Source organism: Pelodiscus sinensis, chromosome 6 (genome assembly GCF_052426305.1).
Source record: "Pelodiscus sinensis isolate ZL-2025 chromosome 6, ASM5242630v1, whole genome shotgun sequence".
Lineage (NCBI taxonomy): Eukaryota > Metazoa > Chordata > Testudines > Trionychidae > Pelodiscus > Pelodiscus sinensis.
In genome coordinates this window covers 98,234,860-98,253,982 of record NC_143057.1, presented here as the reverse complement: position 1 = coordinate 98,253,982, position 19,123 = coordinate 98,234,860, and the positions used below count along the sequence as shown (strand labels likewise).

Genomic DNA, 19,123 nt, shown 5'->3' with positions numbered 1-19,123 from the left:
GAGGTATAGTCACTTTCAGAAATCAAGAGAGGAATCTTGTTTTCAGATCCCTCCTTGCAATACACACTATGCTTATACTTTGCTTTAATCCGTATTGAAGACTATTTAAGAGGCTTTCAGCATATGCTCACTGCTGTGTTGACAGAATAAGGACTTTTTTTTATTTATATAATTCCTTTTATAAATAGTGTTGCAAATCCAAAATTGGTAAGTAAAGTATATACGTTAATAATATTGATACCTTATAGAAGTTTTGGTAGCAGTTCCCTCTGTCATAATGTCATTTTTTTTATCATTTAATTTATTGATGTAGAAATGAGATGTAGAGGTATGCCTTCAGTATATTTAATAGTACTAATTAATATTTTTTTATTTAGTCTAGCAGACCTGATGCCAAAAGTAAAAGTGCAAGCTGTTGAGACTGTTGAAGGTTGTACACATGAGGTGAGCACCATGACAGCATTTATTTTATGTGTACAGATATTTTATATGAATTTCTTGTCTCTCACCTTTGAGTTACAACTTTTTAGAGATGTTTCTTAATCTTTGTACTGTAATGATCAGGGCTCGCTGAACCATCGTGATTCCCGCTCGCCAGCCACGCTGTCCGGCGATCTGCGCATGCACAGATTGCCCAAACCTTGCTCTTCCGGGTTGCCACGGGCGAGTAGATTGCATTATTTGTCGAGCCCTGGTAATGATTGTTTTTTGTTTGGGTATTTCTGTACTCTACATTTCAACATGGCCTTTCGTCTGCAATCTTCCATCATTACAGGCAGTCCCCGGGTTACGTACAAGATAGGGACTGTAGGTTTGTTCTTAAGTTGAATCTGTATGTAAGTCGGAACTGGCGTCCAGATTCAGCCGCTGCTGAAACTGATCAGTTTCAACAGTGGCTGAATCTGGACACCAGTTCTGACTTACATACAGATTCAACTTAAGAACCCCAGGCATCCCCAAGTCAGCTGCTGCTGAAACTGATCAGCGGCTGATTCCAGGAAGCCCGGGGTAGGGGCTTCCTGTAGTCAGCCACTGGTCATTTTCAGCAGCTGCTGACTAGGGGACACCTGGGGCAGAGCAGCTGGGGTGCTGCTGGGTTGGTCCAGTGGCACCCAGAGCGGCGCTACGGGACCAACCGGCAGCGCCCCAGCTGCTGTACCACAGGCGTCCGGAGCAAAGCCGCGGAGCACGGGGGCAGCGGGACAGCCCAGACGCGCCGTGGCTATCCTGCTGCCCTCGGGCTCCGTGGCTTTGCTCTGCTTTGCTCCCCGTCCCCCTGGTCTGCAGACCAGGGGGACGGGGAGCAAAGCGGCGGAACACGCGGGCAGCGGGACAGCCCAGACGCGCGTGGGTATCCTGCTGCCCTCGGGCTCCGCGGCTTTGCTCTGCTCTGCTCCCTGTCCCCCAGGTCTGCAGACCAGGGGGAGGGGGAGCAGAGTAGAGTAGAAAGGCGGAACGCGCGTCTGGGCTGTCAGCTGGCCGCGTGCTCCGCTCTGCTCCCCCCCCCCTCCGTCTGCAGACCAGGGGGAGGGGGAGCAGAGCAGAGCAGAGCAGAGCGGCAGAACGCGCGGCCAGCTGACAGCCCAGACGCGTCTGGGCTGTCAGCTGGCTGCGTGTTCCGCCGCTCTGCTCTGCTCCGCTCTGCTCCCCCTCCCCCTCCCCCTCCTCCTGGTCTGCAGACGGAGGGGGGGGGGGAGCAGAGCGGAGCGCGCGGCCAGCTGACAGCCCAGACGCGTCTGGGCTGTCAGCTGGCCGCGTGCTCCGCTCTGCTCCCCCTCCCCCTCCCCCTGGTCTGCAGACCAGGGGGAGGGGGAGCAGAGCGGAGCAGAGCAGAGCAGAGCGGCAGAACGCGCGGCCAGCTGACAGCCCAGAAGCGTCTGGGCTGTCAGCTGGCTGCGCGTTCCGCCGCTCTGCTCTGCTCCGCTCTGCTCCCCCTCCCCCTGGTCTGCAGAGGGGGGGCGGGAAGCAGAGCGGAGCGCGCGGCCAGCTGACAGCCCAGACGCGTCTGGGCTGTCAGCTGGCCGCGCGTTCCGCCGCCGCTTTGCTTCCTCTCCCTGGTCTGCTCGAGACCAGGGAGAGGAAGTGCCCCGTTCGTAACTGCGGATCCGACGTAAGTCGGATCCGCGTAACTCGGGGACTGCCTGTATATGTGAATACTTACTGAATGCTCATAATGATTTTGTTCTTTGTAACAGTGAAAATGCCCTTCTTAAGTGCTCAAATTCTAAATTAGATTGTACAGGAGACCCTTGCAATTCACAGAATTGCTATTTGTGGTTCTGCATATTTGTGGGTGTTTCCTGTCTGGGCCTAGGGGGCATGGTGGGGGCCAGGAGCTATGGGGAATTTGCTGGCTCCCAACCCTCACGGTGAGTTAGAGCTGTGGTTAGTTTGCTAGTTGCGGGTAACTCACTGCAGCTCCTGGTAACTTCAGTGAGTTTCTCATGACTTTCAGGAGCCGCAGTGAGTTCCCTACAGCTCCTAGCCCTTGCAGTGAATTTGGGAGCCACAAGGATGTCACTGGGGGGGTGGGAGCCATGGCCCCAATATTCATGGGTTTCGCCATTTGCAGTGGGTGCCCGGAATGCATCCACTGCGAATGGTGATCCATTTCAGTGATACGGTGCTTACTCAACCCACTTCTGTTCTTAAACTTGTAAGAAACCAGCTGACCATAGAAACTATAGATGTAATAGTGTTTCTGGCTAAACGATTAACCAATAAGCAAATGCTTATTGGTTAATGCTACCAGCTACATGCACCCACTTTCCTTCCCATGGCTCTGCATTTATAGTATTTTGGGGGCCAGCACTCAGTCAGGCTGGCTCAGTCGTGGCTCACACCAGACCCAGTAGCTACCCCCAGTGTAGCTCTGCATTTAAAGGACTTTGAGAGCTGGTGGGCAGGTATGCTGTTTCGGTTCTGGCTCGTGCTGGCTGCTGTTGCTCTAGCTCTGCATTTAAAGGATTTTGAAAGAGCCAGCAGGCTGGCATGCTATCTTAGTCCTAGCTCACGCTGAGTACTAGCAACAACCCCTGCTATGGCTCTGCATTGAAAATAGATCCCAAAATCATTCAAGTTTCCAACAGTGCATGATGATACTAGGGATGTAAGAGGTTAAACTCTTCTGCCCTGTCAGCACGCTTTAGCTCCTGGCTGCTGGCCAGGCTCCGGGAAGCCAACTGCATACTGCACAGCCTGCAGCAGCAGCCAGCTCTCTGCAAGCGGGACCAGCAGCTGAAAGCCAGTGCACAGTAAGAGTTTGGGAAGCCAGCCTACAGTGCATATAACCGCTAGGATTTTTAACTATTACTTTTTAAAAATCTTTTTAGCATTTCTAGATGATACTATAGAATAGTACAGGAGATAGAAAGAACTTGTCAACTCAGCATAGACCTACATAAGACTTTTGTAGAAAATAGTATTGTGTTACATGCATGATAGGCAGAAGGTGTGAAAAACTAGTCTGTTTTCACTTATCAGAGGGGTAGCCATGTTAGTCTGGATCTGCAAAAGTGACAAGGAATCCTGTGGCAAATTATAGACTAACAGAAGCTTTGGAGCATAAGCTTTCGTGGGCAAAGACCCACTTTGCATCTGATGAAGTGGGTCTTTGCCCACGAAAGCTTATGCTCCAATACATCTGTTAGTCTATAATGTGACACAGGACTCCTTGTCTGTTTTCACTGCTCATCTTGTGTCATTAATGTAACTCTATCAGCAGGAGCAAAGAGGGGTGGGAGGTAGGAGCCAGCTCCTCACAAGCACCGGATCCTATGGAGCCACCTCCTCCCAATCCGGCTATCCACACATACTGGCTCCCACGGAACTGCCTTCTCTCCCTTTAGGGATGTAAGCAACTAATCGACTAGTTGACTATCTGATAAGCAACTAATCGACTAGTTGATTATCCCTCCTCTAGGGATGTAAGCAACTAGTTGACTATCAGAGGCAGCCAGTGGGGGGAAGAGGGGTCCTGAGGGGAGCCGGCTTAAAAGCAGTTTCCCTCCATCTTTGTGAGAGGAGGCAAGGGCGTTCCAATTTTGAAATGTACAAGATCCCCAGCAGGAGCTTTTGTGCATTTCAGTGTTTGAAATGCACAAGAACTCCTGATGGGGCTTTTGTGCATGTCAAAGGTGGAACTCCATGCTAGTCCTTATTGACTAGTTGATGGAAAGCCCATGGACTAGTCGATTAGTTCATTAATCAAAATGTAACATCCCTATCCTGCCTCCCCTTCCCCCCCACGCATGCTGCTGTGTCTATATCAGAGGGCAGTGTGAGGATGGAGCTGGTGGGATGCCAGCGCAGCCTCTGTCAGCAGTTTGGAGTGGTCAGGTCTTCCTCTGGGGCAGTACTACTTCTGCAAGCACGTGAGATGATAAATTGCATTTTGATGGACAGGTCTGTGACTCTGGGAAATGTGGATGACGTATTGGCTGGTTTTGCTGTAGAGGGCTTTCCTAGCTGTGTTGGCAATAGATGGGGAGTACATCCCCATCCATTATTGCTTCTTCTCACCTTTCCTCTGAGTACATCAACCATATGGAGTACTTCTCCACGGTGCTTCTGGTGCTTGTGGATCACCGTGGACATTTCAAAGACATAATTGTGGGATGGTCTGGAAAGGTTTATGTTGCACGCATCTCCAGGAACAGTGGCTTGTACAGAAGGCTGAATGCTGGGATTTTACAATGGGAGATGTGTAAATGCCTATAGCAATCCTAGGTGAGGTAGCCTATTCCTTGCAGCTCTGGCTCATGAAGCCTTACATAGGGCACTTGAATGGCAGAAAGGAGTGGTTCAGCAACCAGTTAAGCCTCTGCTGAATGGTTATTGAACATGCCTTTGGCAGATTGAAAGGGAGATGGCGGTGTCTCTGGGGCAGGCTGGACTTTTTAAAGGATCATATCCCCAAAGTGATGGTGGCGTCCGCATGCTGTTGCTTATGTGATTTCTGTGAGAGTAAGGATGAAGTTTTTGCTTGCGGGTGGAGCACAAAGGCACAGTGCTTTGACACACGCTTTGAGCAGCCAGACACTCATGTTGTCAGAGGAGTGCATAGGGTGGCCATCAATATCAGGCAGGCTCTGAGGAACCACTTTGATAATGAGGAGGGCTGACATTTCTGAGAGTTGGATTTGCTTCCCTGCTTTTGAGCTAGGCATTCCCATAGAACCAAAGGGTTATGGCCAGATCGCTTGGTGTGGGTTTAACAGAAAATAAAAACTCCTGGAAACATGTGTCTTTGTCTTTGAAAACTTCACACTGTGCTAAAGTCCAGCTGTCATTGCTGTTTTCACAGGGAGTTGAGGATACACGTCCTCGCAATCATTGTTACTTGAGAACACTTGCTCACTGCTGGGCACACAGGTTGTCACCAGATTCGCCCTCATCTCCTGGCCCTCTTCAATCTCTTCACCAACTTGTGTCTGTGTCCTGGAGATTTCTGGCTGTTTTCTCTGAGAACTATCCAAAGTATCCTGGGCTTTGGTTGTGGAGTTGCTACCTAGGTTTCTTTCCAGTTCTCTATAAAATCAGCCTGTTTTGTGCGTAGCATCAGACCTGCTATTTGCTGCCTTTGCTTTCTGGTAGGCCTGCCGGAGTTCATTGATCTTGGCTCCACATTGCAGGGTGACTCGCTCATGCCCTTTCTCACACAGAGCTAAAGAACTGTGACTGTAAATGTCCTGGCTTCTACTGGTCACTCACAGCTGTGATTGCACCAGTTATCTCCCTCCCCCCCTTTCTCCCTCCTCCTCCACCACCACCGATTAGATCCAAAAGCCCTGCATTACAGGAGAATGTTTGGATTGAGTAGATGCCAAGGAGCTGCTTTTTTTGTAAAGCTTTCTAACACATTTTCCCACTGTTTGTATTTCATATATGTATGTCAGGTTGCACTTCCTGCAAATGAAGACTTCGTAGCCCTCAAGCCGAGAAGTGGAAAAGCTGCAAAGGTACGTGATGCGTTTAAAAGAAAAAAAATTGTAGCCTGTAGCCCATAAGTAGGTATATGGGGAGAAATGGGCCCTACCAGTAGCAGGGAAGTAAATGGAAGTCTTTTAAAAACTGGTCTGTGTCCTGAATGAGTAGATGAATGTTTGTCTTTCATGTAATTTTGGTTGGAGCTAGGTAGAGAGATTGCTCTGGTTTGGTTTCTACCACTCATTTCAGTTGCTCCAGTGGTATAAATGGGTTTGTTCTGATTTTTTGTAACAGACCCCATACAAAAACTGACCATATAAAGGCCTAGATTTGCTGTTTTATATGAATTAAGGATCTGGTTGAAACACTTAAACTTAAGTATAAAAATAAGTTAATCTAAATTAAAAAAAACCCTCTTATGCTATTTTCAAGTGGAATGAGATGGTAACTAGTTACAAAATTTTATTTGCTCACTAGGTCAATCTGGAAAACAACATTAAGATATGAAGGATGTTTTTTTTTTCTTTTTTTTTTTTCTTTTTAGGAATATCCATTCATTCTTGATGCTTTTCAAAGAGAAGCCATTCTTTGTGTGGATAATAATCAGTCTGTTTTAGTGTCGGCTCATACATCAGCTGGCAAAACTGTGTGTGCAGAGTAAGTAATTTTATGATAATTTTAGTAAGAGTAGTGTGGTGGTCGTCCTGTTAATTTGGCTGAACTATATGTTAGACTCAAAGGGAAAAGTAAACAGTCTCCTTCTGTTAATGTTATTTATGTAGGATGAAAGGAAAATACTTGTTGCAACACAGATATTTAAATAGGAACAGCCATACTGGATTAAAACAATGATCCATGTAACCCAGTATCCATCTTGTCTTCTCACCGTTATCAGGGCCAAGTGCTTCAGAGGGACCAGCCCTAGCAATTGCCACGTGATCTATCCCATATGTCAACTTGCAAGTTTCTGGCGATCAAAGTCTAGAGATGCCCCATACCATCTTGTCTAGTAGCCATAGACAAACCTTTCCTCTATTTCCTGGTTCCTTTTTAAACCCTGTTACAATTTTGGCCTTCCCAGCATTCCTGGCATCTCATTCCTCAGGTTGACTGACTTTAGAAAATCACCGTGCTTTGTTTTCTGTCCCTAGGCTATAATTTATAGTAAAATCATTGTGGTGTTTTTTTTTTTTTGAGAGAGAGAGGTGTTGGTTTGACTTTATTATAGGCCAATGTCTATTATTATTTAACCATAGAAAGTGTATGTGGACATAGGAAGCCATTCTATAAATTTCCCCCCTATATTTTTGTTTTGGAATAAGAGCTTCTACCCTTAGCTAGAGAGAGCACCTCTTGAGATAAAACAGTAGCTCAGCCTTTGTTCACATTTAATACTTTCTCTCACATTTTTTTCTTTATGAAATGTCTATAATGTCAGGTCACTACTATTTAACTTATTTAAGTAATCTAATTTGCCAGTTGTAACTTACGATGTTTCTGGGCAATTATAGATAAATTCTACCAGCTTGGAATAAATTGAAGCTGGTAACCAATAAATGAAAGGCTTTCTATTTTGTTACCAATTTTCTTTTTTTGATTTTACTTCTCATGGAAGGTTATGGAAGGGTAGAAAGATGTAAATGTCTCTCATGTACTTTAATGGTATATTGTAGGTATGCAATTGCCTTGGCTTTGCGGGAGAAACAGCGTGTGATATTTACCAGTCCCATTAAAGCTCTGAGTAACCAGAAGTATCGTGAGATGTATGAAGAATTTCAGGATGTTGGTTTGATGACTGGAGATGTCACCATTAATCCTACAGCTTCTTGTCTTGTGATGACAACAGAGGTATGTTTTAAGTAGTTAATATTTAGTCCTTTTACTTTTCCTTGTCCCTATTGGAGTATTTTTGGTCCATGCTATTGAGGGCTGAAATAGAAATAGTTTTATGTTTAAAAAAAAAACAAAAACACAGCATTTTATGTTCCCTTTGTCATCACAGCCTCCCCTGCCTTCAATTTCTTCTCTAATTATTGAGTGGGGAATTAACTACAGATTGGATCTCCCTCATCTGGTACCCTTGGGACCTGAGGGACCCTGGGGACCAGGGAGTTTGTTGGTTAATTCTCCTCTGCTGGCTATCCTGCTGCTGGCTCCTCTTTTACGGGCTCCCCGCCCTGCTGCTGTCCCACTAATGCTGTCCAGCTACAGTGCCCCACTGCCACTCACCTGCTGCTGGTGATTCCCCTGCCAGGCTGCCCTGACACAGCCAGCTCTGCAGGCACTGCCTGCCCCTTTGCCAACAGGGATTCTCCTGCCAGGGCTGCCTGGCCACACAAACCCCTGTCACCCAGAGGTTTCCCAAGAGTCTCCCTCCAGGGCTGCCAGTCTGGGCCTGCTGCAGCTGGGGATTTCCTGGCTAGGGCTGGGAATTCCTGGCCCAGCCAGGACTCATAGACTCATAGACTCCAAGGTCAGAAGGGACCATTATGATCATCTAGTCTGACCCCCTGCACAGTGCAGGCCACAAAATCTCACCCACCCCTCCTAGAATAATCCCCTCACCTATATCTCAGATATTGAAGCCTTCAAATACTTTGAAGACCCCAAGATGCAGAGATCCTCTAGCTGTGATCTGTACCCCATGCTACAGAGGAAGGCGAAAAACCTCCAGGGCCTCTGCCAATCTACCCTTGAGGAAAATTCCTTCCCGACCCCAAATATGGCGATCAGCTAAACCCTGAGCACGTGGGCAAGACTCATCAGCCAGACACCCAGAAAGTTCTCTATAGTAACTCCTATCATCCCTCCAATGACCTATTTCCCACTGATAATGAATGGTCAATTAGATACCAAGATCCTGTTATCTCATCAAACCATCCCCTTCATAAACCCATCTAGTTTAATCTTGAAACCAGATAGATCTTTTGCCCCCACTACTTCCCTTGGAAGGCCGTTCCAGAACTTCACTCCTCTAATGGTTAGAAACCTTCGTCTAATCTCAAGTCTAAACTTCCTACTAGCCAGCTTATATCCATTTGTTCTTGTGTCCACATTGGTATTAAACTTAAATAATTCCTCTCCCTCCCTGGTATTTGTCCCTCTAATATATTTAAAAAGTGCAATCATGTCCCCCCTCAGCCTTCTTTTGGTTAAAGTAAACAAGCCGAGCTCCTTGAGTCTCCTTTCATAAGACAGGTTTTCCAGTCCTCGGATCATCCTAGTGGCCCTTCTTTGTACCTGTTCCAGTTTGAATTCATCCTTCTTAAACATGGGAGACCAGAACTGCACACAGTATTCCAAATGGGGTCTCACCAATGCCTTGTATAATGGCACTAACACCTCCTTATCCCTACTGGAAATACCTCGCCTAATACATCCCAAGATTGTATTAGCCTTTTTCACGGCCATGTCACAATGGCGGCTCATAGTCATTCTATAATCAACCAGAACTCCGAGGTCCTTCTCCTCCTCTGTTACTTCCAACTGATGTGTCCCCAGCTTATAATTAAAATGCTTGTTATTAATCCCTAAATGCATAACCTTACACTTATCACTATTAAATTTCATCCTATTGCTATCACACCAATTTACAAGATCATCCAGATCTTCCTGTATGATATCCCGATCCTTTTCTGAATTGGCAATAGCTCCCAACTTTGTGTCATCTGCAAATTTTATTAGGACACTTCCACTTTTGGTGCCAAGATCAGCAATAAAAAGATTAAATAAAATTGGCCCCAAAACTGATCCCTGAGGAACTCCGCTAGTAACCTTCCTCCAACCTGACAGTTCACCTTTCAATATGACCCGCTGTAGTCTCCCCTTTAACCAGTTGCTTATCCACCTCTCAACTTTCATATTAATCCCTATCTTTTCCAATTTAACCAATAATTCCCCATGTGGTACTGTATCAAATGCCTTACTAAAGTCAAGGTAGATTAGATCCACTGCATTTCCTTTATCTAAAAAAATCTGTTACTTTCTCAAAAAAGGAGATCAGGTTGGTTTGGCACGATCTACCTTTTGTAAAACCATGTTGTAATTTGTCCCAATTGCCATTAGCCTCAATGTCTCTAACTACTTTCTCCTTCAAAATTTTTTCCAGGATCTTACATACTACAGATGTCAAACTAACAGGCCTATAGTTACCCGGGTCGCTTTTTTTCCCTTTCTTAAAAATCGGAACTATATTAGCAATTCTCCAGTCAAATGGTACAACCCCTGAGTTTAGAGATTTATTAAAAATGTTTGCTAATGGACTTGCAAGTTCATGTGCCAGTTCCTTTAATATTCTTGGATGAAGACCATCTGGGCCCCCGATTTACTCGCATTAAGCTGTTCAAGTTTGGCTTTCACCTCGGATATGGTAATATCTACCTCCTTATCCTCAGTCCCATTTGTTAACTTACCATTATCCCTAAGCTCTTCATTAGCCTCATTAAAGACTGAAGCAAAGTATTTGTTCAAATATTGGGCCATTCCTAGATTATCCTTAATCTCCACTCCATCCTTAGTAATTAGTGGTCCTACTTCTTATTTTATTGTTTTTTTCCTATTTATATGGCTATAAAACCTTTTACTATTGGTTTTAATTCCCTTTGACTCTCCAGCCCATGTGTCTCCAAGCTGGCTCCCATTCCTAGTCTCTGGGCTCTTTGGTCCAGTAACATCTATGGCCTTTCCAGACCACAGGTCTTGCCGGACCTGAGTCCCATATTACATAAGAACGGCCGTACTGGGTCAGACCAAAGGTCCTTCTAGCCCAATATCCTGTCTGCCGACAGTGGCCAGCATCAGGTGCCCCAGAGAGGGTGGACCGAAGACAATGATCAAGTGATTTGTCTTCTGCCATCTCTCTCCAGCCTCTGACAAACAGAGGTCAAGGACACCATTTTATCCCCTGGCTAATAGCCTTTTATGGACCTAACCTCCATGAAATTATCTAGCTTCTCTTTAACCTCTATTATAGTTCCCAGCCTCCTCTGGCAAGGAGTTCCACAGGTTGACTACACGCTGTGTGAAGAAGAACTTTCTTTTATTAGTTTTAAACCTGCTACCCACTAATTTCATTTGGTGTCCTCTAGTTCTTCTATTTAGGGAACTAATAAATAACTTTTCTTTATCGGCCCTCTCCACACCACTCATGATTTTATAGACCTCTATCATATCCCCCCTCAGTCTCCTCTTTTCTAAACTGAAAAGTCCCAGTTGCTTTAACCTCTCCTCATATGGGACCCGTTCCAAACCCCTAATCTTTTTAGTTGCCCTTTTCTGAACCCTTTCCAAGGCCAAAATATCTTTTTTGAGGTGAGGAGACCACATCTGTACACAGTATTCAAGATTTCAAGATGTGGGTGTACCATAGTTTTATACAGGGGGCAGTAAAATACTCTGGGTCTTATTTTCTATCCCTTTCCTAATAATTCCTAGCATCCTATTTGTCTTTTTTACCGCCGCTGCACACTGCATGGAAGTTTTCAGAGAACTGTCCACGATAACTCCAAGATCTCTTTCCTGATTTGTCGTAGCCAAATTAGCCCCCATCATACTGTACGTATAGTTGGGGTTATTTTTCCTGATGTGCATTACTTCACACTTATCCACATTAAATTTCATTTGCCATTTTGTTGCCCAATCACTCAGTTCAACCTGTACTTTGAAACGATTTTTGCATTCACATTTTAAAGATGTCCCAGGAACTGCACAGCCTTAAGAAACTTCTGGAAAGCAGTGCCTAATAGGGCTGCATGTTTTTCCTTTCTAAAGTATGGATTTTTTTTAGAACTAGATTGTAAAAGAGCGATGTGGCCTCAACTATCACAGTTTCTTCCTTTTCTCAGCTAGCTGCAGATTAATGGTAATGTTTCCGTATTTACTGTTAGTAAACGTTAGGTAGTGGGCCTAATTGCACGGTAAGTTTTTATTCTAGACGTATGATCCTTCAATCTTTTTCATGGCCAGTCAAGTCATTTAAGAATTTACTTCAGTAGTATCTCTCATGCTTCACTGTGGTTCCAGAAGTGGATTCACATCCCTGTTGTTTCTTCTGTCTGGGGAAGTCTGGCTTGCTTCTTATTGTGTAAAGATTATACATTTCCAGCCTGCAGCAGCAGCTTTGTGTTTTTTCTGAAGCCCATCCCCCAGCTTAAAGCAAGGGGACACATTTTTTCAAGTAGGGGCTCACCACAAACAAAGGTTGAGAAACACTGGTCTAGACTATGTTGATGCATGGATCTTACCATGAAGCTCCTGTTTTCCTTAGTGGTGTCGTCTAATTGGGTCTTTCAGGAAGAACATCTGAACATCTCAGTTCACCTTGTTTTTTTATTCACAGGAGACAGCCTAATTTTGTCCTGACGTGCTCTGTGGAAGTGTAGGGAAATTTTACCTTAGTCCAAAAAGCCCTCTGCTCTGAAATGGCTTTCTCTGTGAGCGTCTAATCTGTGTCCATACTACATCCATATACTATTTTTAGGTTAATTATTATATGTGGCCTCTTAACCTCTTCTCTTTTTCTATGGAGTGCAATTGGGTACATTCTAACCATATATGTCAGCAAACAGTTCTTCTGTTTTTAGAGAAGTCACAAGATTCCTCAAAGGTCAATCTTCCCACTTGTCAAAAAAGCCATTGCAAATGGTATTTTAACATGGTGCAGACTGGTTTGATGGACTCTTCTTTTGAGACCTTTGAAGATTCTACCTGTCATTAAAGACAGTATTTTTAATCAGTTATATCTGCAAGAAAAGTGTGTGTTATATACTCTAATAGCTGATTTCTTGTCTCCATATTTTACAGGTATTAAGTAATCCAGGCTTATATAAAAGTGGTGGTTTGAATTCCACCTGACTCAGATTATTGCTCTCCTGATAGTCTTTTCAAAATTTCATTATCACCTGGGGAAAATTAGGAGTCCATACCTTAGATGTTGAGGACTTAAGGTTTTTATTTGGGAAGAACTAAAGTACTTAAATTTAGCAAGAATATGTATAGCTTTCGTGAATCCATTTTTTTTAAAGGAATCCTACTTCCATTTATCTTCTGCATCAGGAAATTGAGCACTTTGATATATTATATGCTATCTTGCATGTCAGTTTCTCTGGACCTTATGACTCACCCCACTGTGGCTAAGACAGCATTGATTACAAGTCTTCTAAGATGTCAGTATTACGTAGTCTGCAGAACACAGATCTGCAATTCACTGTATACATTTAGGCTATGTCTAGACTGCAAGCCTCTTTCGAAAAAGCGTCTAGACTGCAAGCGGAACTTTCGAAAAAGCAAGCCGCTTTTTCGAAAGAAAGCAGCGAGTGAGTCTGGATGCTCTCCTTCTAAAAAGCCCTGTTGGTATTCAAGAACGCCTTTTTTCGAAAGAGCACTTTCGAAAAAAGGCGTACTTCCTCGTGAAATGAGGTTTACCGCCATCGAAAGAAAAGCCGCGTTCTTTCGATTTAATTTCGAAAGAACGCGGCTGCAGTCTAGACGTAGGTGAAGTTTTTTTGAAAAAAGGCTACTTTTTTTGAAAAAACCCCTGAGTCTGGACACAGCCTTACACAGCACTGCTCCCTCAGCTTGACATCTAGGTCTAATGCTTATTCTGGGAGACCAATACTGTAACTTCTGTTGAGTGAAAAGTTCTCAGTCTACCTTCCTGGGGGAGTTGTACTGTTCAATAGATTCCTAAAAGTGGGAATAAGTACAAATCACTTCAAAGAAGTAAATCATTTTTAGTAGAGAAACTTGAATGAGAAGATCTTTTAGACTTTACAGTATTTCCCCTTAACATAGTAATTACCTTTGTGGCATCTTTTGGGTAAGTGAAGGTTTAAAAGAACATTCAGCTGAACTTGTCCTGAAATCTAGTGGTAACACACAATCAAGTGGAGAATCAGAGTAATGATAATAAATTTAGCCCTTTGTTTCTTCACTGTATCTCAGAGGGAACAGGTTCAGATCATATTGCTGAGTTACATGATTAGAGTTAGATGATTGTAAAGCGTATCTTATAATTATTGCTGGGAGCAGCTTGATACCGATTAGGTACTTTTCTTAGAGCCTATATCTAAGTGTGTAGATTTTTATTTGCAAATTAAGGTTACATATTAGCATGTGAATATGAACCAGACATCTCTATGAGAAACTTTCTTAAAGAGGTCCTTGAAAGCAAGAGCTGTTAATTATTACTTCTGAATATACATGATCTCTAAGTGCTAGTTGCATCACTTGCACCCTTTTATTTTCTTCAGATTTTGAGAAGTATGCTCTACAGAGGTTCTGAGGTTATGCGAGAAGTTGCTTGGGTTATATTTGATGAAATACATTATATGAGAGACTCAGGTATGGTGTACAATTTCTCTGAAATAAGTTGTATATTTTTCTTTCCATCTGTAGATCCCTACATTGACACAAAAGTGTAGATCCATGTCTGCTAGGATCAGCCTGTGATCCGATCTGACATCTGCTAGTCATCTTTTACCTTTATCCTAGGGTTTCCCAACCTATGAGTCGGGACCCAAATATGTGTCGTCATTACATTTTAAAAGGGTTGCCAGGTGTCTCCCCAGGTGGCTCTGCCCCTCTTCCTCCCCCTGTTTTTGAATTGCCTTGGGTCACCAAGTCTTCCCGAATTGTCAAAATGGATCTCCATCTCAAAAAGGTTGGGAACTGCTGCTCTATCCCTATCTGCACCTGCAGTAGCAAACCATCTTGAGGGATCAGAGATAGGAGAGCGAAGGGTGGGGGCAGGGTTCTGTAGGGAAGAAGCAGTGCAAAGGCAGGGATTTTGGGGGTAAGGGATGGAGCGGGCTCTCAAAGGGGCATTGTGGAGGAGGGCTTTGGAAGTGTCACATTGCGTGCTGCTTTTTTAGTGTCTTATGGCCAGCTGAAAGTAAATGCAGGAAAGTTCCTTTAAATAAATAAGTGAAGAACTTTTGTAGCTGGCTTGGGTTTGTTGCTTCTGTTCATATTAAGGAAAAAAATTCAGAAACAGAGCTCCCAAGCCAAACAATAATAGATAGGAAGATTTCAAAGCTTTGGGAATGATTGTTTCATGGTTAGGTAATACCACCCTCCTTTACCACAGACATACCTCCCTTCCTCCACTCCCCCCTTTGCCAAAGAGGAGGCAAATCAAGTCTGCAGGAGGTTGCCTGCCCTCCATCTGGCAAAGAAATATGGGACTAAATTCCTTGCAAGCCAGAGACACCGAGCCTAACTTTCCCACATTCACTGGTGAACAAGGCTTAGGCAGCTGGTGCTCCTTTTGGGTGTGCTCTGTCAGAAGGCTACAGAGAAGCCAGGCCCAAGGAGGCTTCTGGGAATCCCATATGCTGATGCTACATGCCACCCAGAGGAGCCCCTGCTCACTGCCTGCCATGCCCACAGCTTGCAGGCAGCTTGCACTAAGAGGGGTAAGGAAGGGGACAGCACACTCTGGAGAAGCTCCAAGAATACTTGCAGAAGGGATGCACCCACTCACGGTGAACTCAGAGATGCTGCTGCCCATATCCATCAGCATGAGGGGCAGACACCCTCCCTGAGCAGTAGCTGGAAAAAGAAGACGGTTATGTAAGCAACTAGTCAACTACCCGACAAGTATGTGCTTAGCGGGTAGTGGAATAGTGACTCAGCTAGTTGTTCCCCACCCTTACTGTCTCTATCAGAGGGAGGCATTTGAGGAGCAGCAGGAGCTGATGGTGGCGGGGGGAGGGATCTGGCTTAAAAGCTGGCTCCCCCCAGCACTGTCTCTGCAGAGGGGCAGGGAGGCAGGGTGTGGTGGAGAGACCAGTCATGAGCTGGGAATCAGCTGATTCCTGGCTCACACTTGGTCCCTCAGCTATGCCTCTCCCTTTTAAATGTATTAAGAGCCTAGGAGCTCTTAATACATTTAAAAGGCAGAGCTGCAGCAGGGTTAGCTCCTGGGGCCGGGAACAAACCCTGCTGGGGCTTTATAGTCTCCCCCCCCCCCCGCGCCCCCCCCCCGTAGGCTATGTCTAGACTGCAGCCTTTTTCTGCAAAAGCTTATGCAAATGAAGCGCAGAGTAGAATATTGCCGTGCTTCATTTGCCTAATTAATTAGCAGCTGTTTTTGCGCAAGAGCTGTGCTTCCTGAAAAAATGAGTACTTTTTTTTGTTTTTCTCTAGACTGCGGTTTCACTTTAGACACACTTTTTTTTGGAACAGCGATCGGACACAAATATGCAAATGAAGTGCTGGATCTTTATATCTTTGGTTCATTTGCACTTTCAATTGGGCTCATTTACGTTCCTCTTTCAACAGAGGGATGTAGTCTAGACAAGCCCTTAGAGCTAAACAAATAAATAACCCCTACTTCCATTTTTAGAGCCCTGCGCCCGTTAAATCTGCATCCACACCACTATCTGCAAAAATGGTTTGAAAACGAAAGTGATCTGATCCATGGATATGAACCAGATAGCTGCAGATTCACAGGGCTCTACTCATCTATGGCATGGCTCACTTGCTCCTGCCTCTACTCCAGTCCATAAACAGCTCAGATTTTTTTAATTGGGAAAACACGTAATACCATTTACTTACTATCTTGATTCCCACCGTCTTGTATGCTGGATAGCATTACATCTACACACTGGGAGAGTCACAGGGAAGAAAGGTGCAGGGGTGTGTTGCCTGCTTCCTTGCTGTGCCTGTTGTACCGTCTGCCTAATTAGCCTCTTGTGCTCCTTGGCCCATCAGTTAGGCACAGCTTTTCCTTATGTTCTGCTCTGGAGTAATTTAGAGCTTCAATGACCAGTTTGATTACCCTCAGAACTAAGTAGGTGCTGTTAACCAGCACTGTGTCACCATCCCACACCCCTGTAACCTTATCTAACTTTTTTGCTGGGTTCAGGCCAAAGTTGTAAGTAGAACAAGAACAAATATTGGTTTTTCCATCAGATCATCATTTGAATCAATATCCCTTTTCCTTCAGGAGTGGGCTTGCTGGTGAGACTGAGTTGCAGAAAGTGTGAGAAGATGTTGCATAAATGCATAATAAGATTTGTGCATTAATGTCTGCATTTCCTTTGGGAAGGAAGAAGTCATCTTTTGATTTCTGTATATTCTTCTGTACTCTAGCTTCTGAACTGAGGCGAGAGGAGGAAGGGAAGTTTGTGGGGCCTTCATACAATTTGCCATCTGTATCTTCTGTTTTCAGAACGTGGTGTGGTATGGGAGGAGACCATTATTTTGCTACCTGACAATGTTCACTATGTGTTTCTTTCTGCCACTATTCCGAATGCCCGCCAGTTTGCTGAGTGGATTTGCCATCTTCATAAACAGGTTTGGAATTATTGTTAGTGGGGACTCATCCACAAGATCTCCACCTCAAAAGTTGGACTATCTAATAAATGTGTGGAACCCTATACCTAGATGGGTTATGGTGTTTTCACAGTTTAAATTAAAGAGATGTCAACTTAAAATTGGCACACCATTTTGACTATATGAAAACAAATCTACTGTTTATAGATTTTTGTAAAACAATATAAATAAGTGATTATATATTTTAAATCTCAATGGTGGGAGTTGTTCTAAACCAGTGGTCTCCAACCTTTTTACACCCAAGATCACTTTTTAAGTCTCAGAACAGGCAAAGATCTACTGCCCCGCCCCTTCCTTGAAGCCCCGCCTACATTACATGAGGAAATCTAATGTAAATGTACTGCACAGGTGCGCAGTTCAGAGAGGGCTCAAGAGCTACTCTTAGAGCCCCTGAGATCTACCGGTAGCTCGCGATCTACTGGTTGGTGACCACGGTTCTAAACAAACAGTATGCTTCCCAGTAGGGTTTGCATCCGAAACACAGCAGAACAGAGGCCATAAACAACAAGAATGTTTGGATGGGAAGGACAGTAAAAATAGAAAAGTATAGTACTGGTATTTTTTCAGTTATCTAAACGACAAAATGTGAAAAACATTGTGAAATATGAGTTGGATTAAAAATGCTCAGTTTCAACAGCCCAATTCTAGTAACTGAGGGTATGTCTGCATAGCAAGGCTAAAGTTGAATTAAGCTACACAACCTCGCTATGTCATTTGTGTAGCTTAAGTCGAAGTAGCTTAATTCGGCTTTTGGCACTGTCTACACAGCAGGAAGTCGAGGGAAGAGCACTCTTCCTTTGACCTTCCCTTAAGCCTCCTGAAATGAGGGTTACAGGAGTTGGAGTAAAAGAAGTCCTCCAGCAACATGTTATTTAAAAAAAAAAAAGGCTTGTAGTGTAGATGTGCACTGTTATTTATTCCAAAGTAATGTTGCTGTTTAGACATAATCTTGGAAAATAAAACTGGTGGTAGAACACAATTTTTAAGTTCACAACAATCTTTTAATCTTTTATAAAAGGAATATTCTGTGGGTTTTTTTGAGGGGGGGGTATGTATAATGCAAACTTTTTTGCAATGTGTAACAGTAAGTGGAAATGGAAGTAGGAGATTTTTATGTTTGTTTTGTTTTCATTTTTATATTCTGGTAGGTCTTAGTGTTTGTTGAGTCACAGGATTTCTTTGTAACCATTACATTTGGATGAAGACTTATTTACTGCTATATCCCTCCAGTAATTGAGGATTTCACTCTGAGCTTATGTGTTCTTGAAAAGTATTTGTATAAAGGCAGTCCCTGGATTACGTACAAGATAGGTACTGTAGGTTTGTTCTTAAGTTGAATCTGTATGTAAGTCGGAACTGGCATCCAGATTCAGCCGCTGCTGAAACTGACCAGCGGCTGACTACAGGAAGCCCAAGGCAGAGTTGCTCTGCCCCGGGCTTCCTGGAATCAGCCTCTGATCAGTTTCAACAGGCTGAATCTGGACGCCAGTTCCGACTTACATACAGATTCAACTTAAGAACCCCAGGCATCCCCAAGTCAGCCGCTGCTGAAACTGATCAGCGGCTGATTCCAGGAAGCGCGGGGCAGAGCAACTCTGCCTCGGGCTTCCTGTAGTCAGCGCTGGTCAGTTTCAGCAGCGGCTGACTTGGGGACACCTGGGGCAGAGCAGCACCCCAGCTGCTCTGCCCCAGGCGTCCTGATTCAGCCGCTGCTGAAACTGACCAGCAGCGGCTGAATCAGGACGCCTGGGGCAGAGCAACTGGGGTGCTGCCGGGTTGGTCCAGTAGCGCCCAGAGCAGCTCTGCGGGACCAACCGGCAGCGCCCCAGCTGCTCTACCACAGGCGTCCAGAGAAAAG

The 19,123-nt window shown here is 44.5% G+C and overlaps 1 protein-coding gene across 1 annotated transcript in view; it reads left to right on the top strand.

Moving 5' to 3' along the window:
• The window catches only part of MTREX (Mtr4 exosome RNA helicase), a 98,580-nt gene that overhangs the window by 5,263 nt on the left and 74,194 nt on the right, over positions 1 to 19,123 (top strand). Inside the window, exons 3-8 of the mRNA XM_075932456.2 lie at positions 378 to 444; positions 5,898 to 5,960; positions 6,473 to 6,585; positions 7,602 to 7,776; positions 14,178 to 14,268; positions 17,102 to 17,226. Coding sequence (XP_075788571.1) covers positions 378 to 444; positions 5,898 to 5,960; positions 6,473 to 6,585; positions 7,602 to 7,776; positions 14,178 to 14,268; positions 17,102 to 17,226 — 634 coding nt within the window. The remainder of the gene's footprint in view (positions 1 to 377; positions 445 to 5,897; positions 5,961 to 6,472; positions 6,586 to 7,601; positions 7,777 to 14,177; positions 14,269 to 17,101; positions 17,227 to 19,123) is intronic.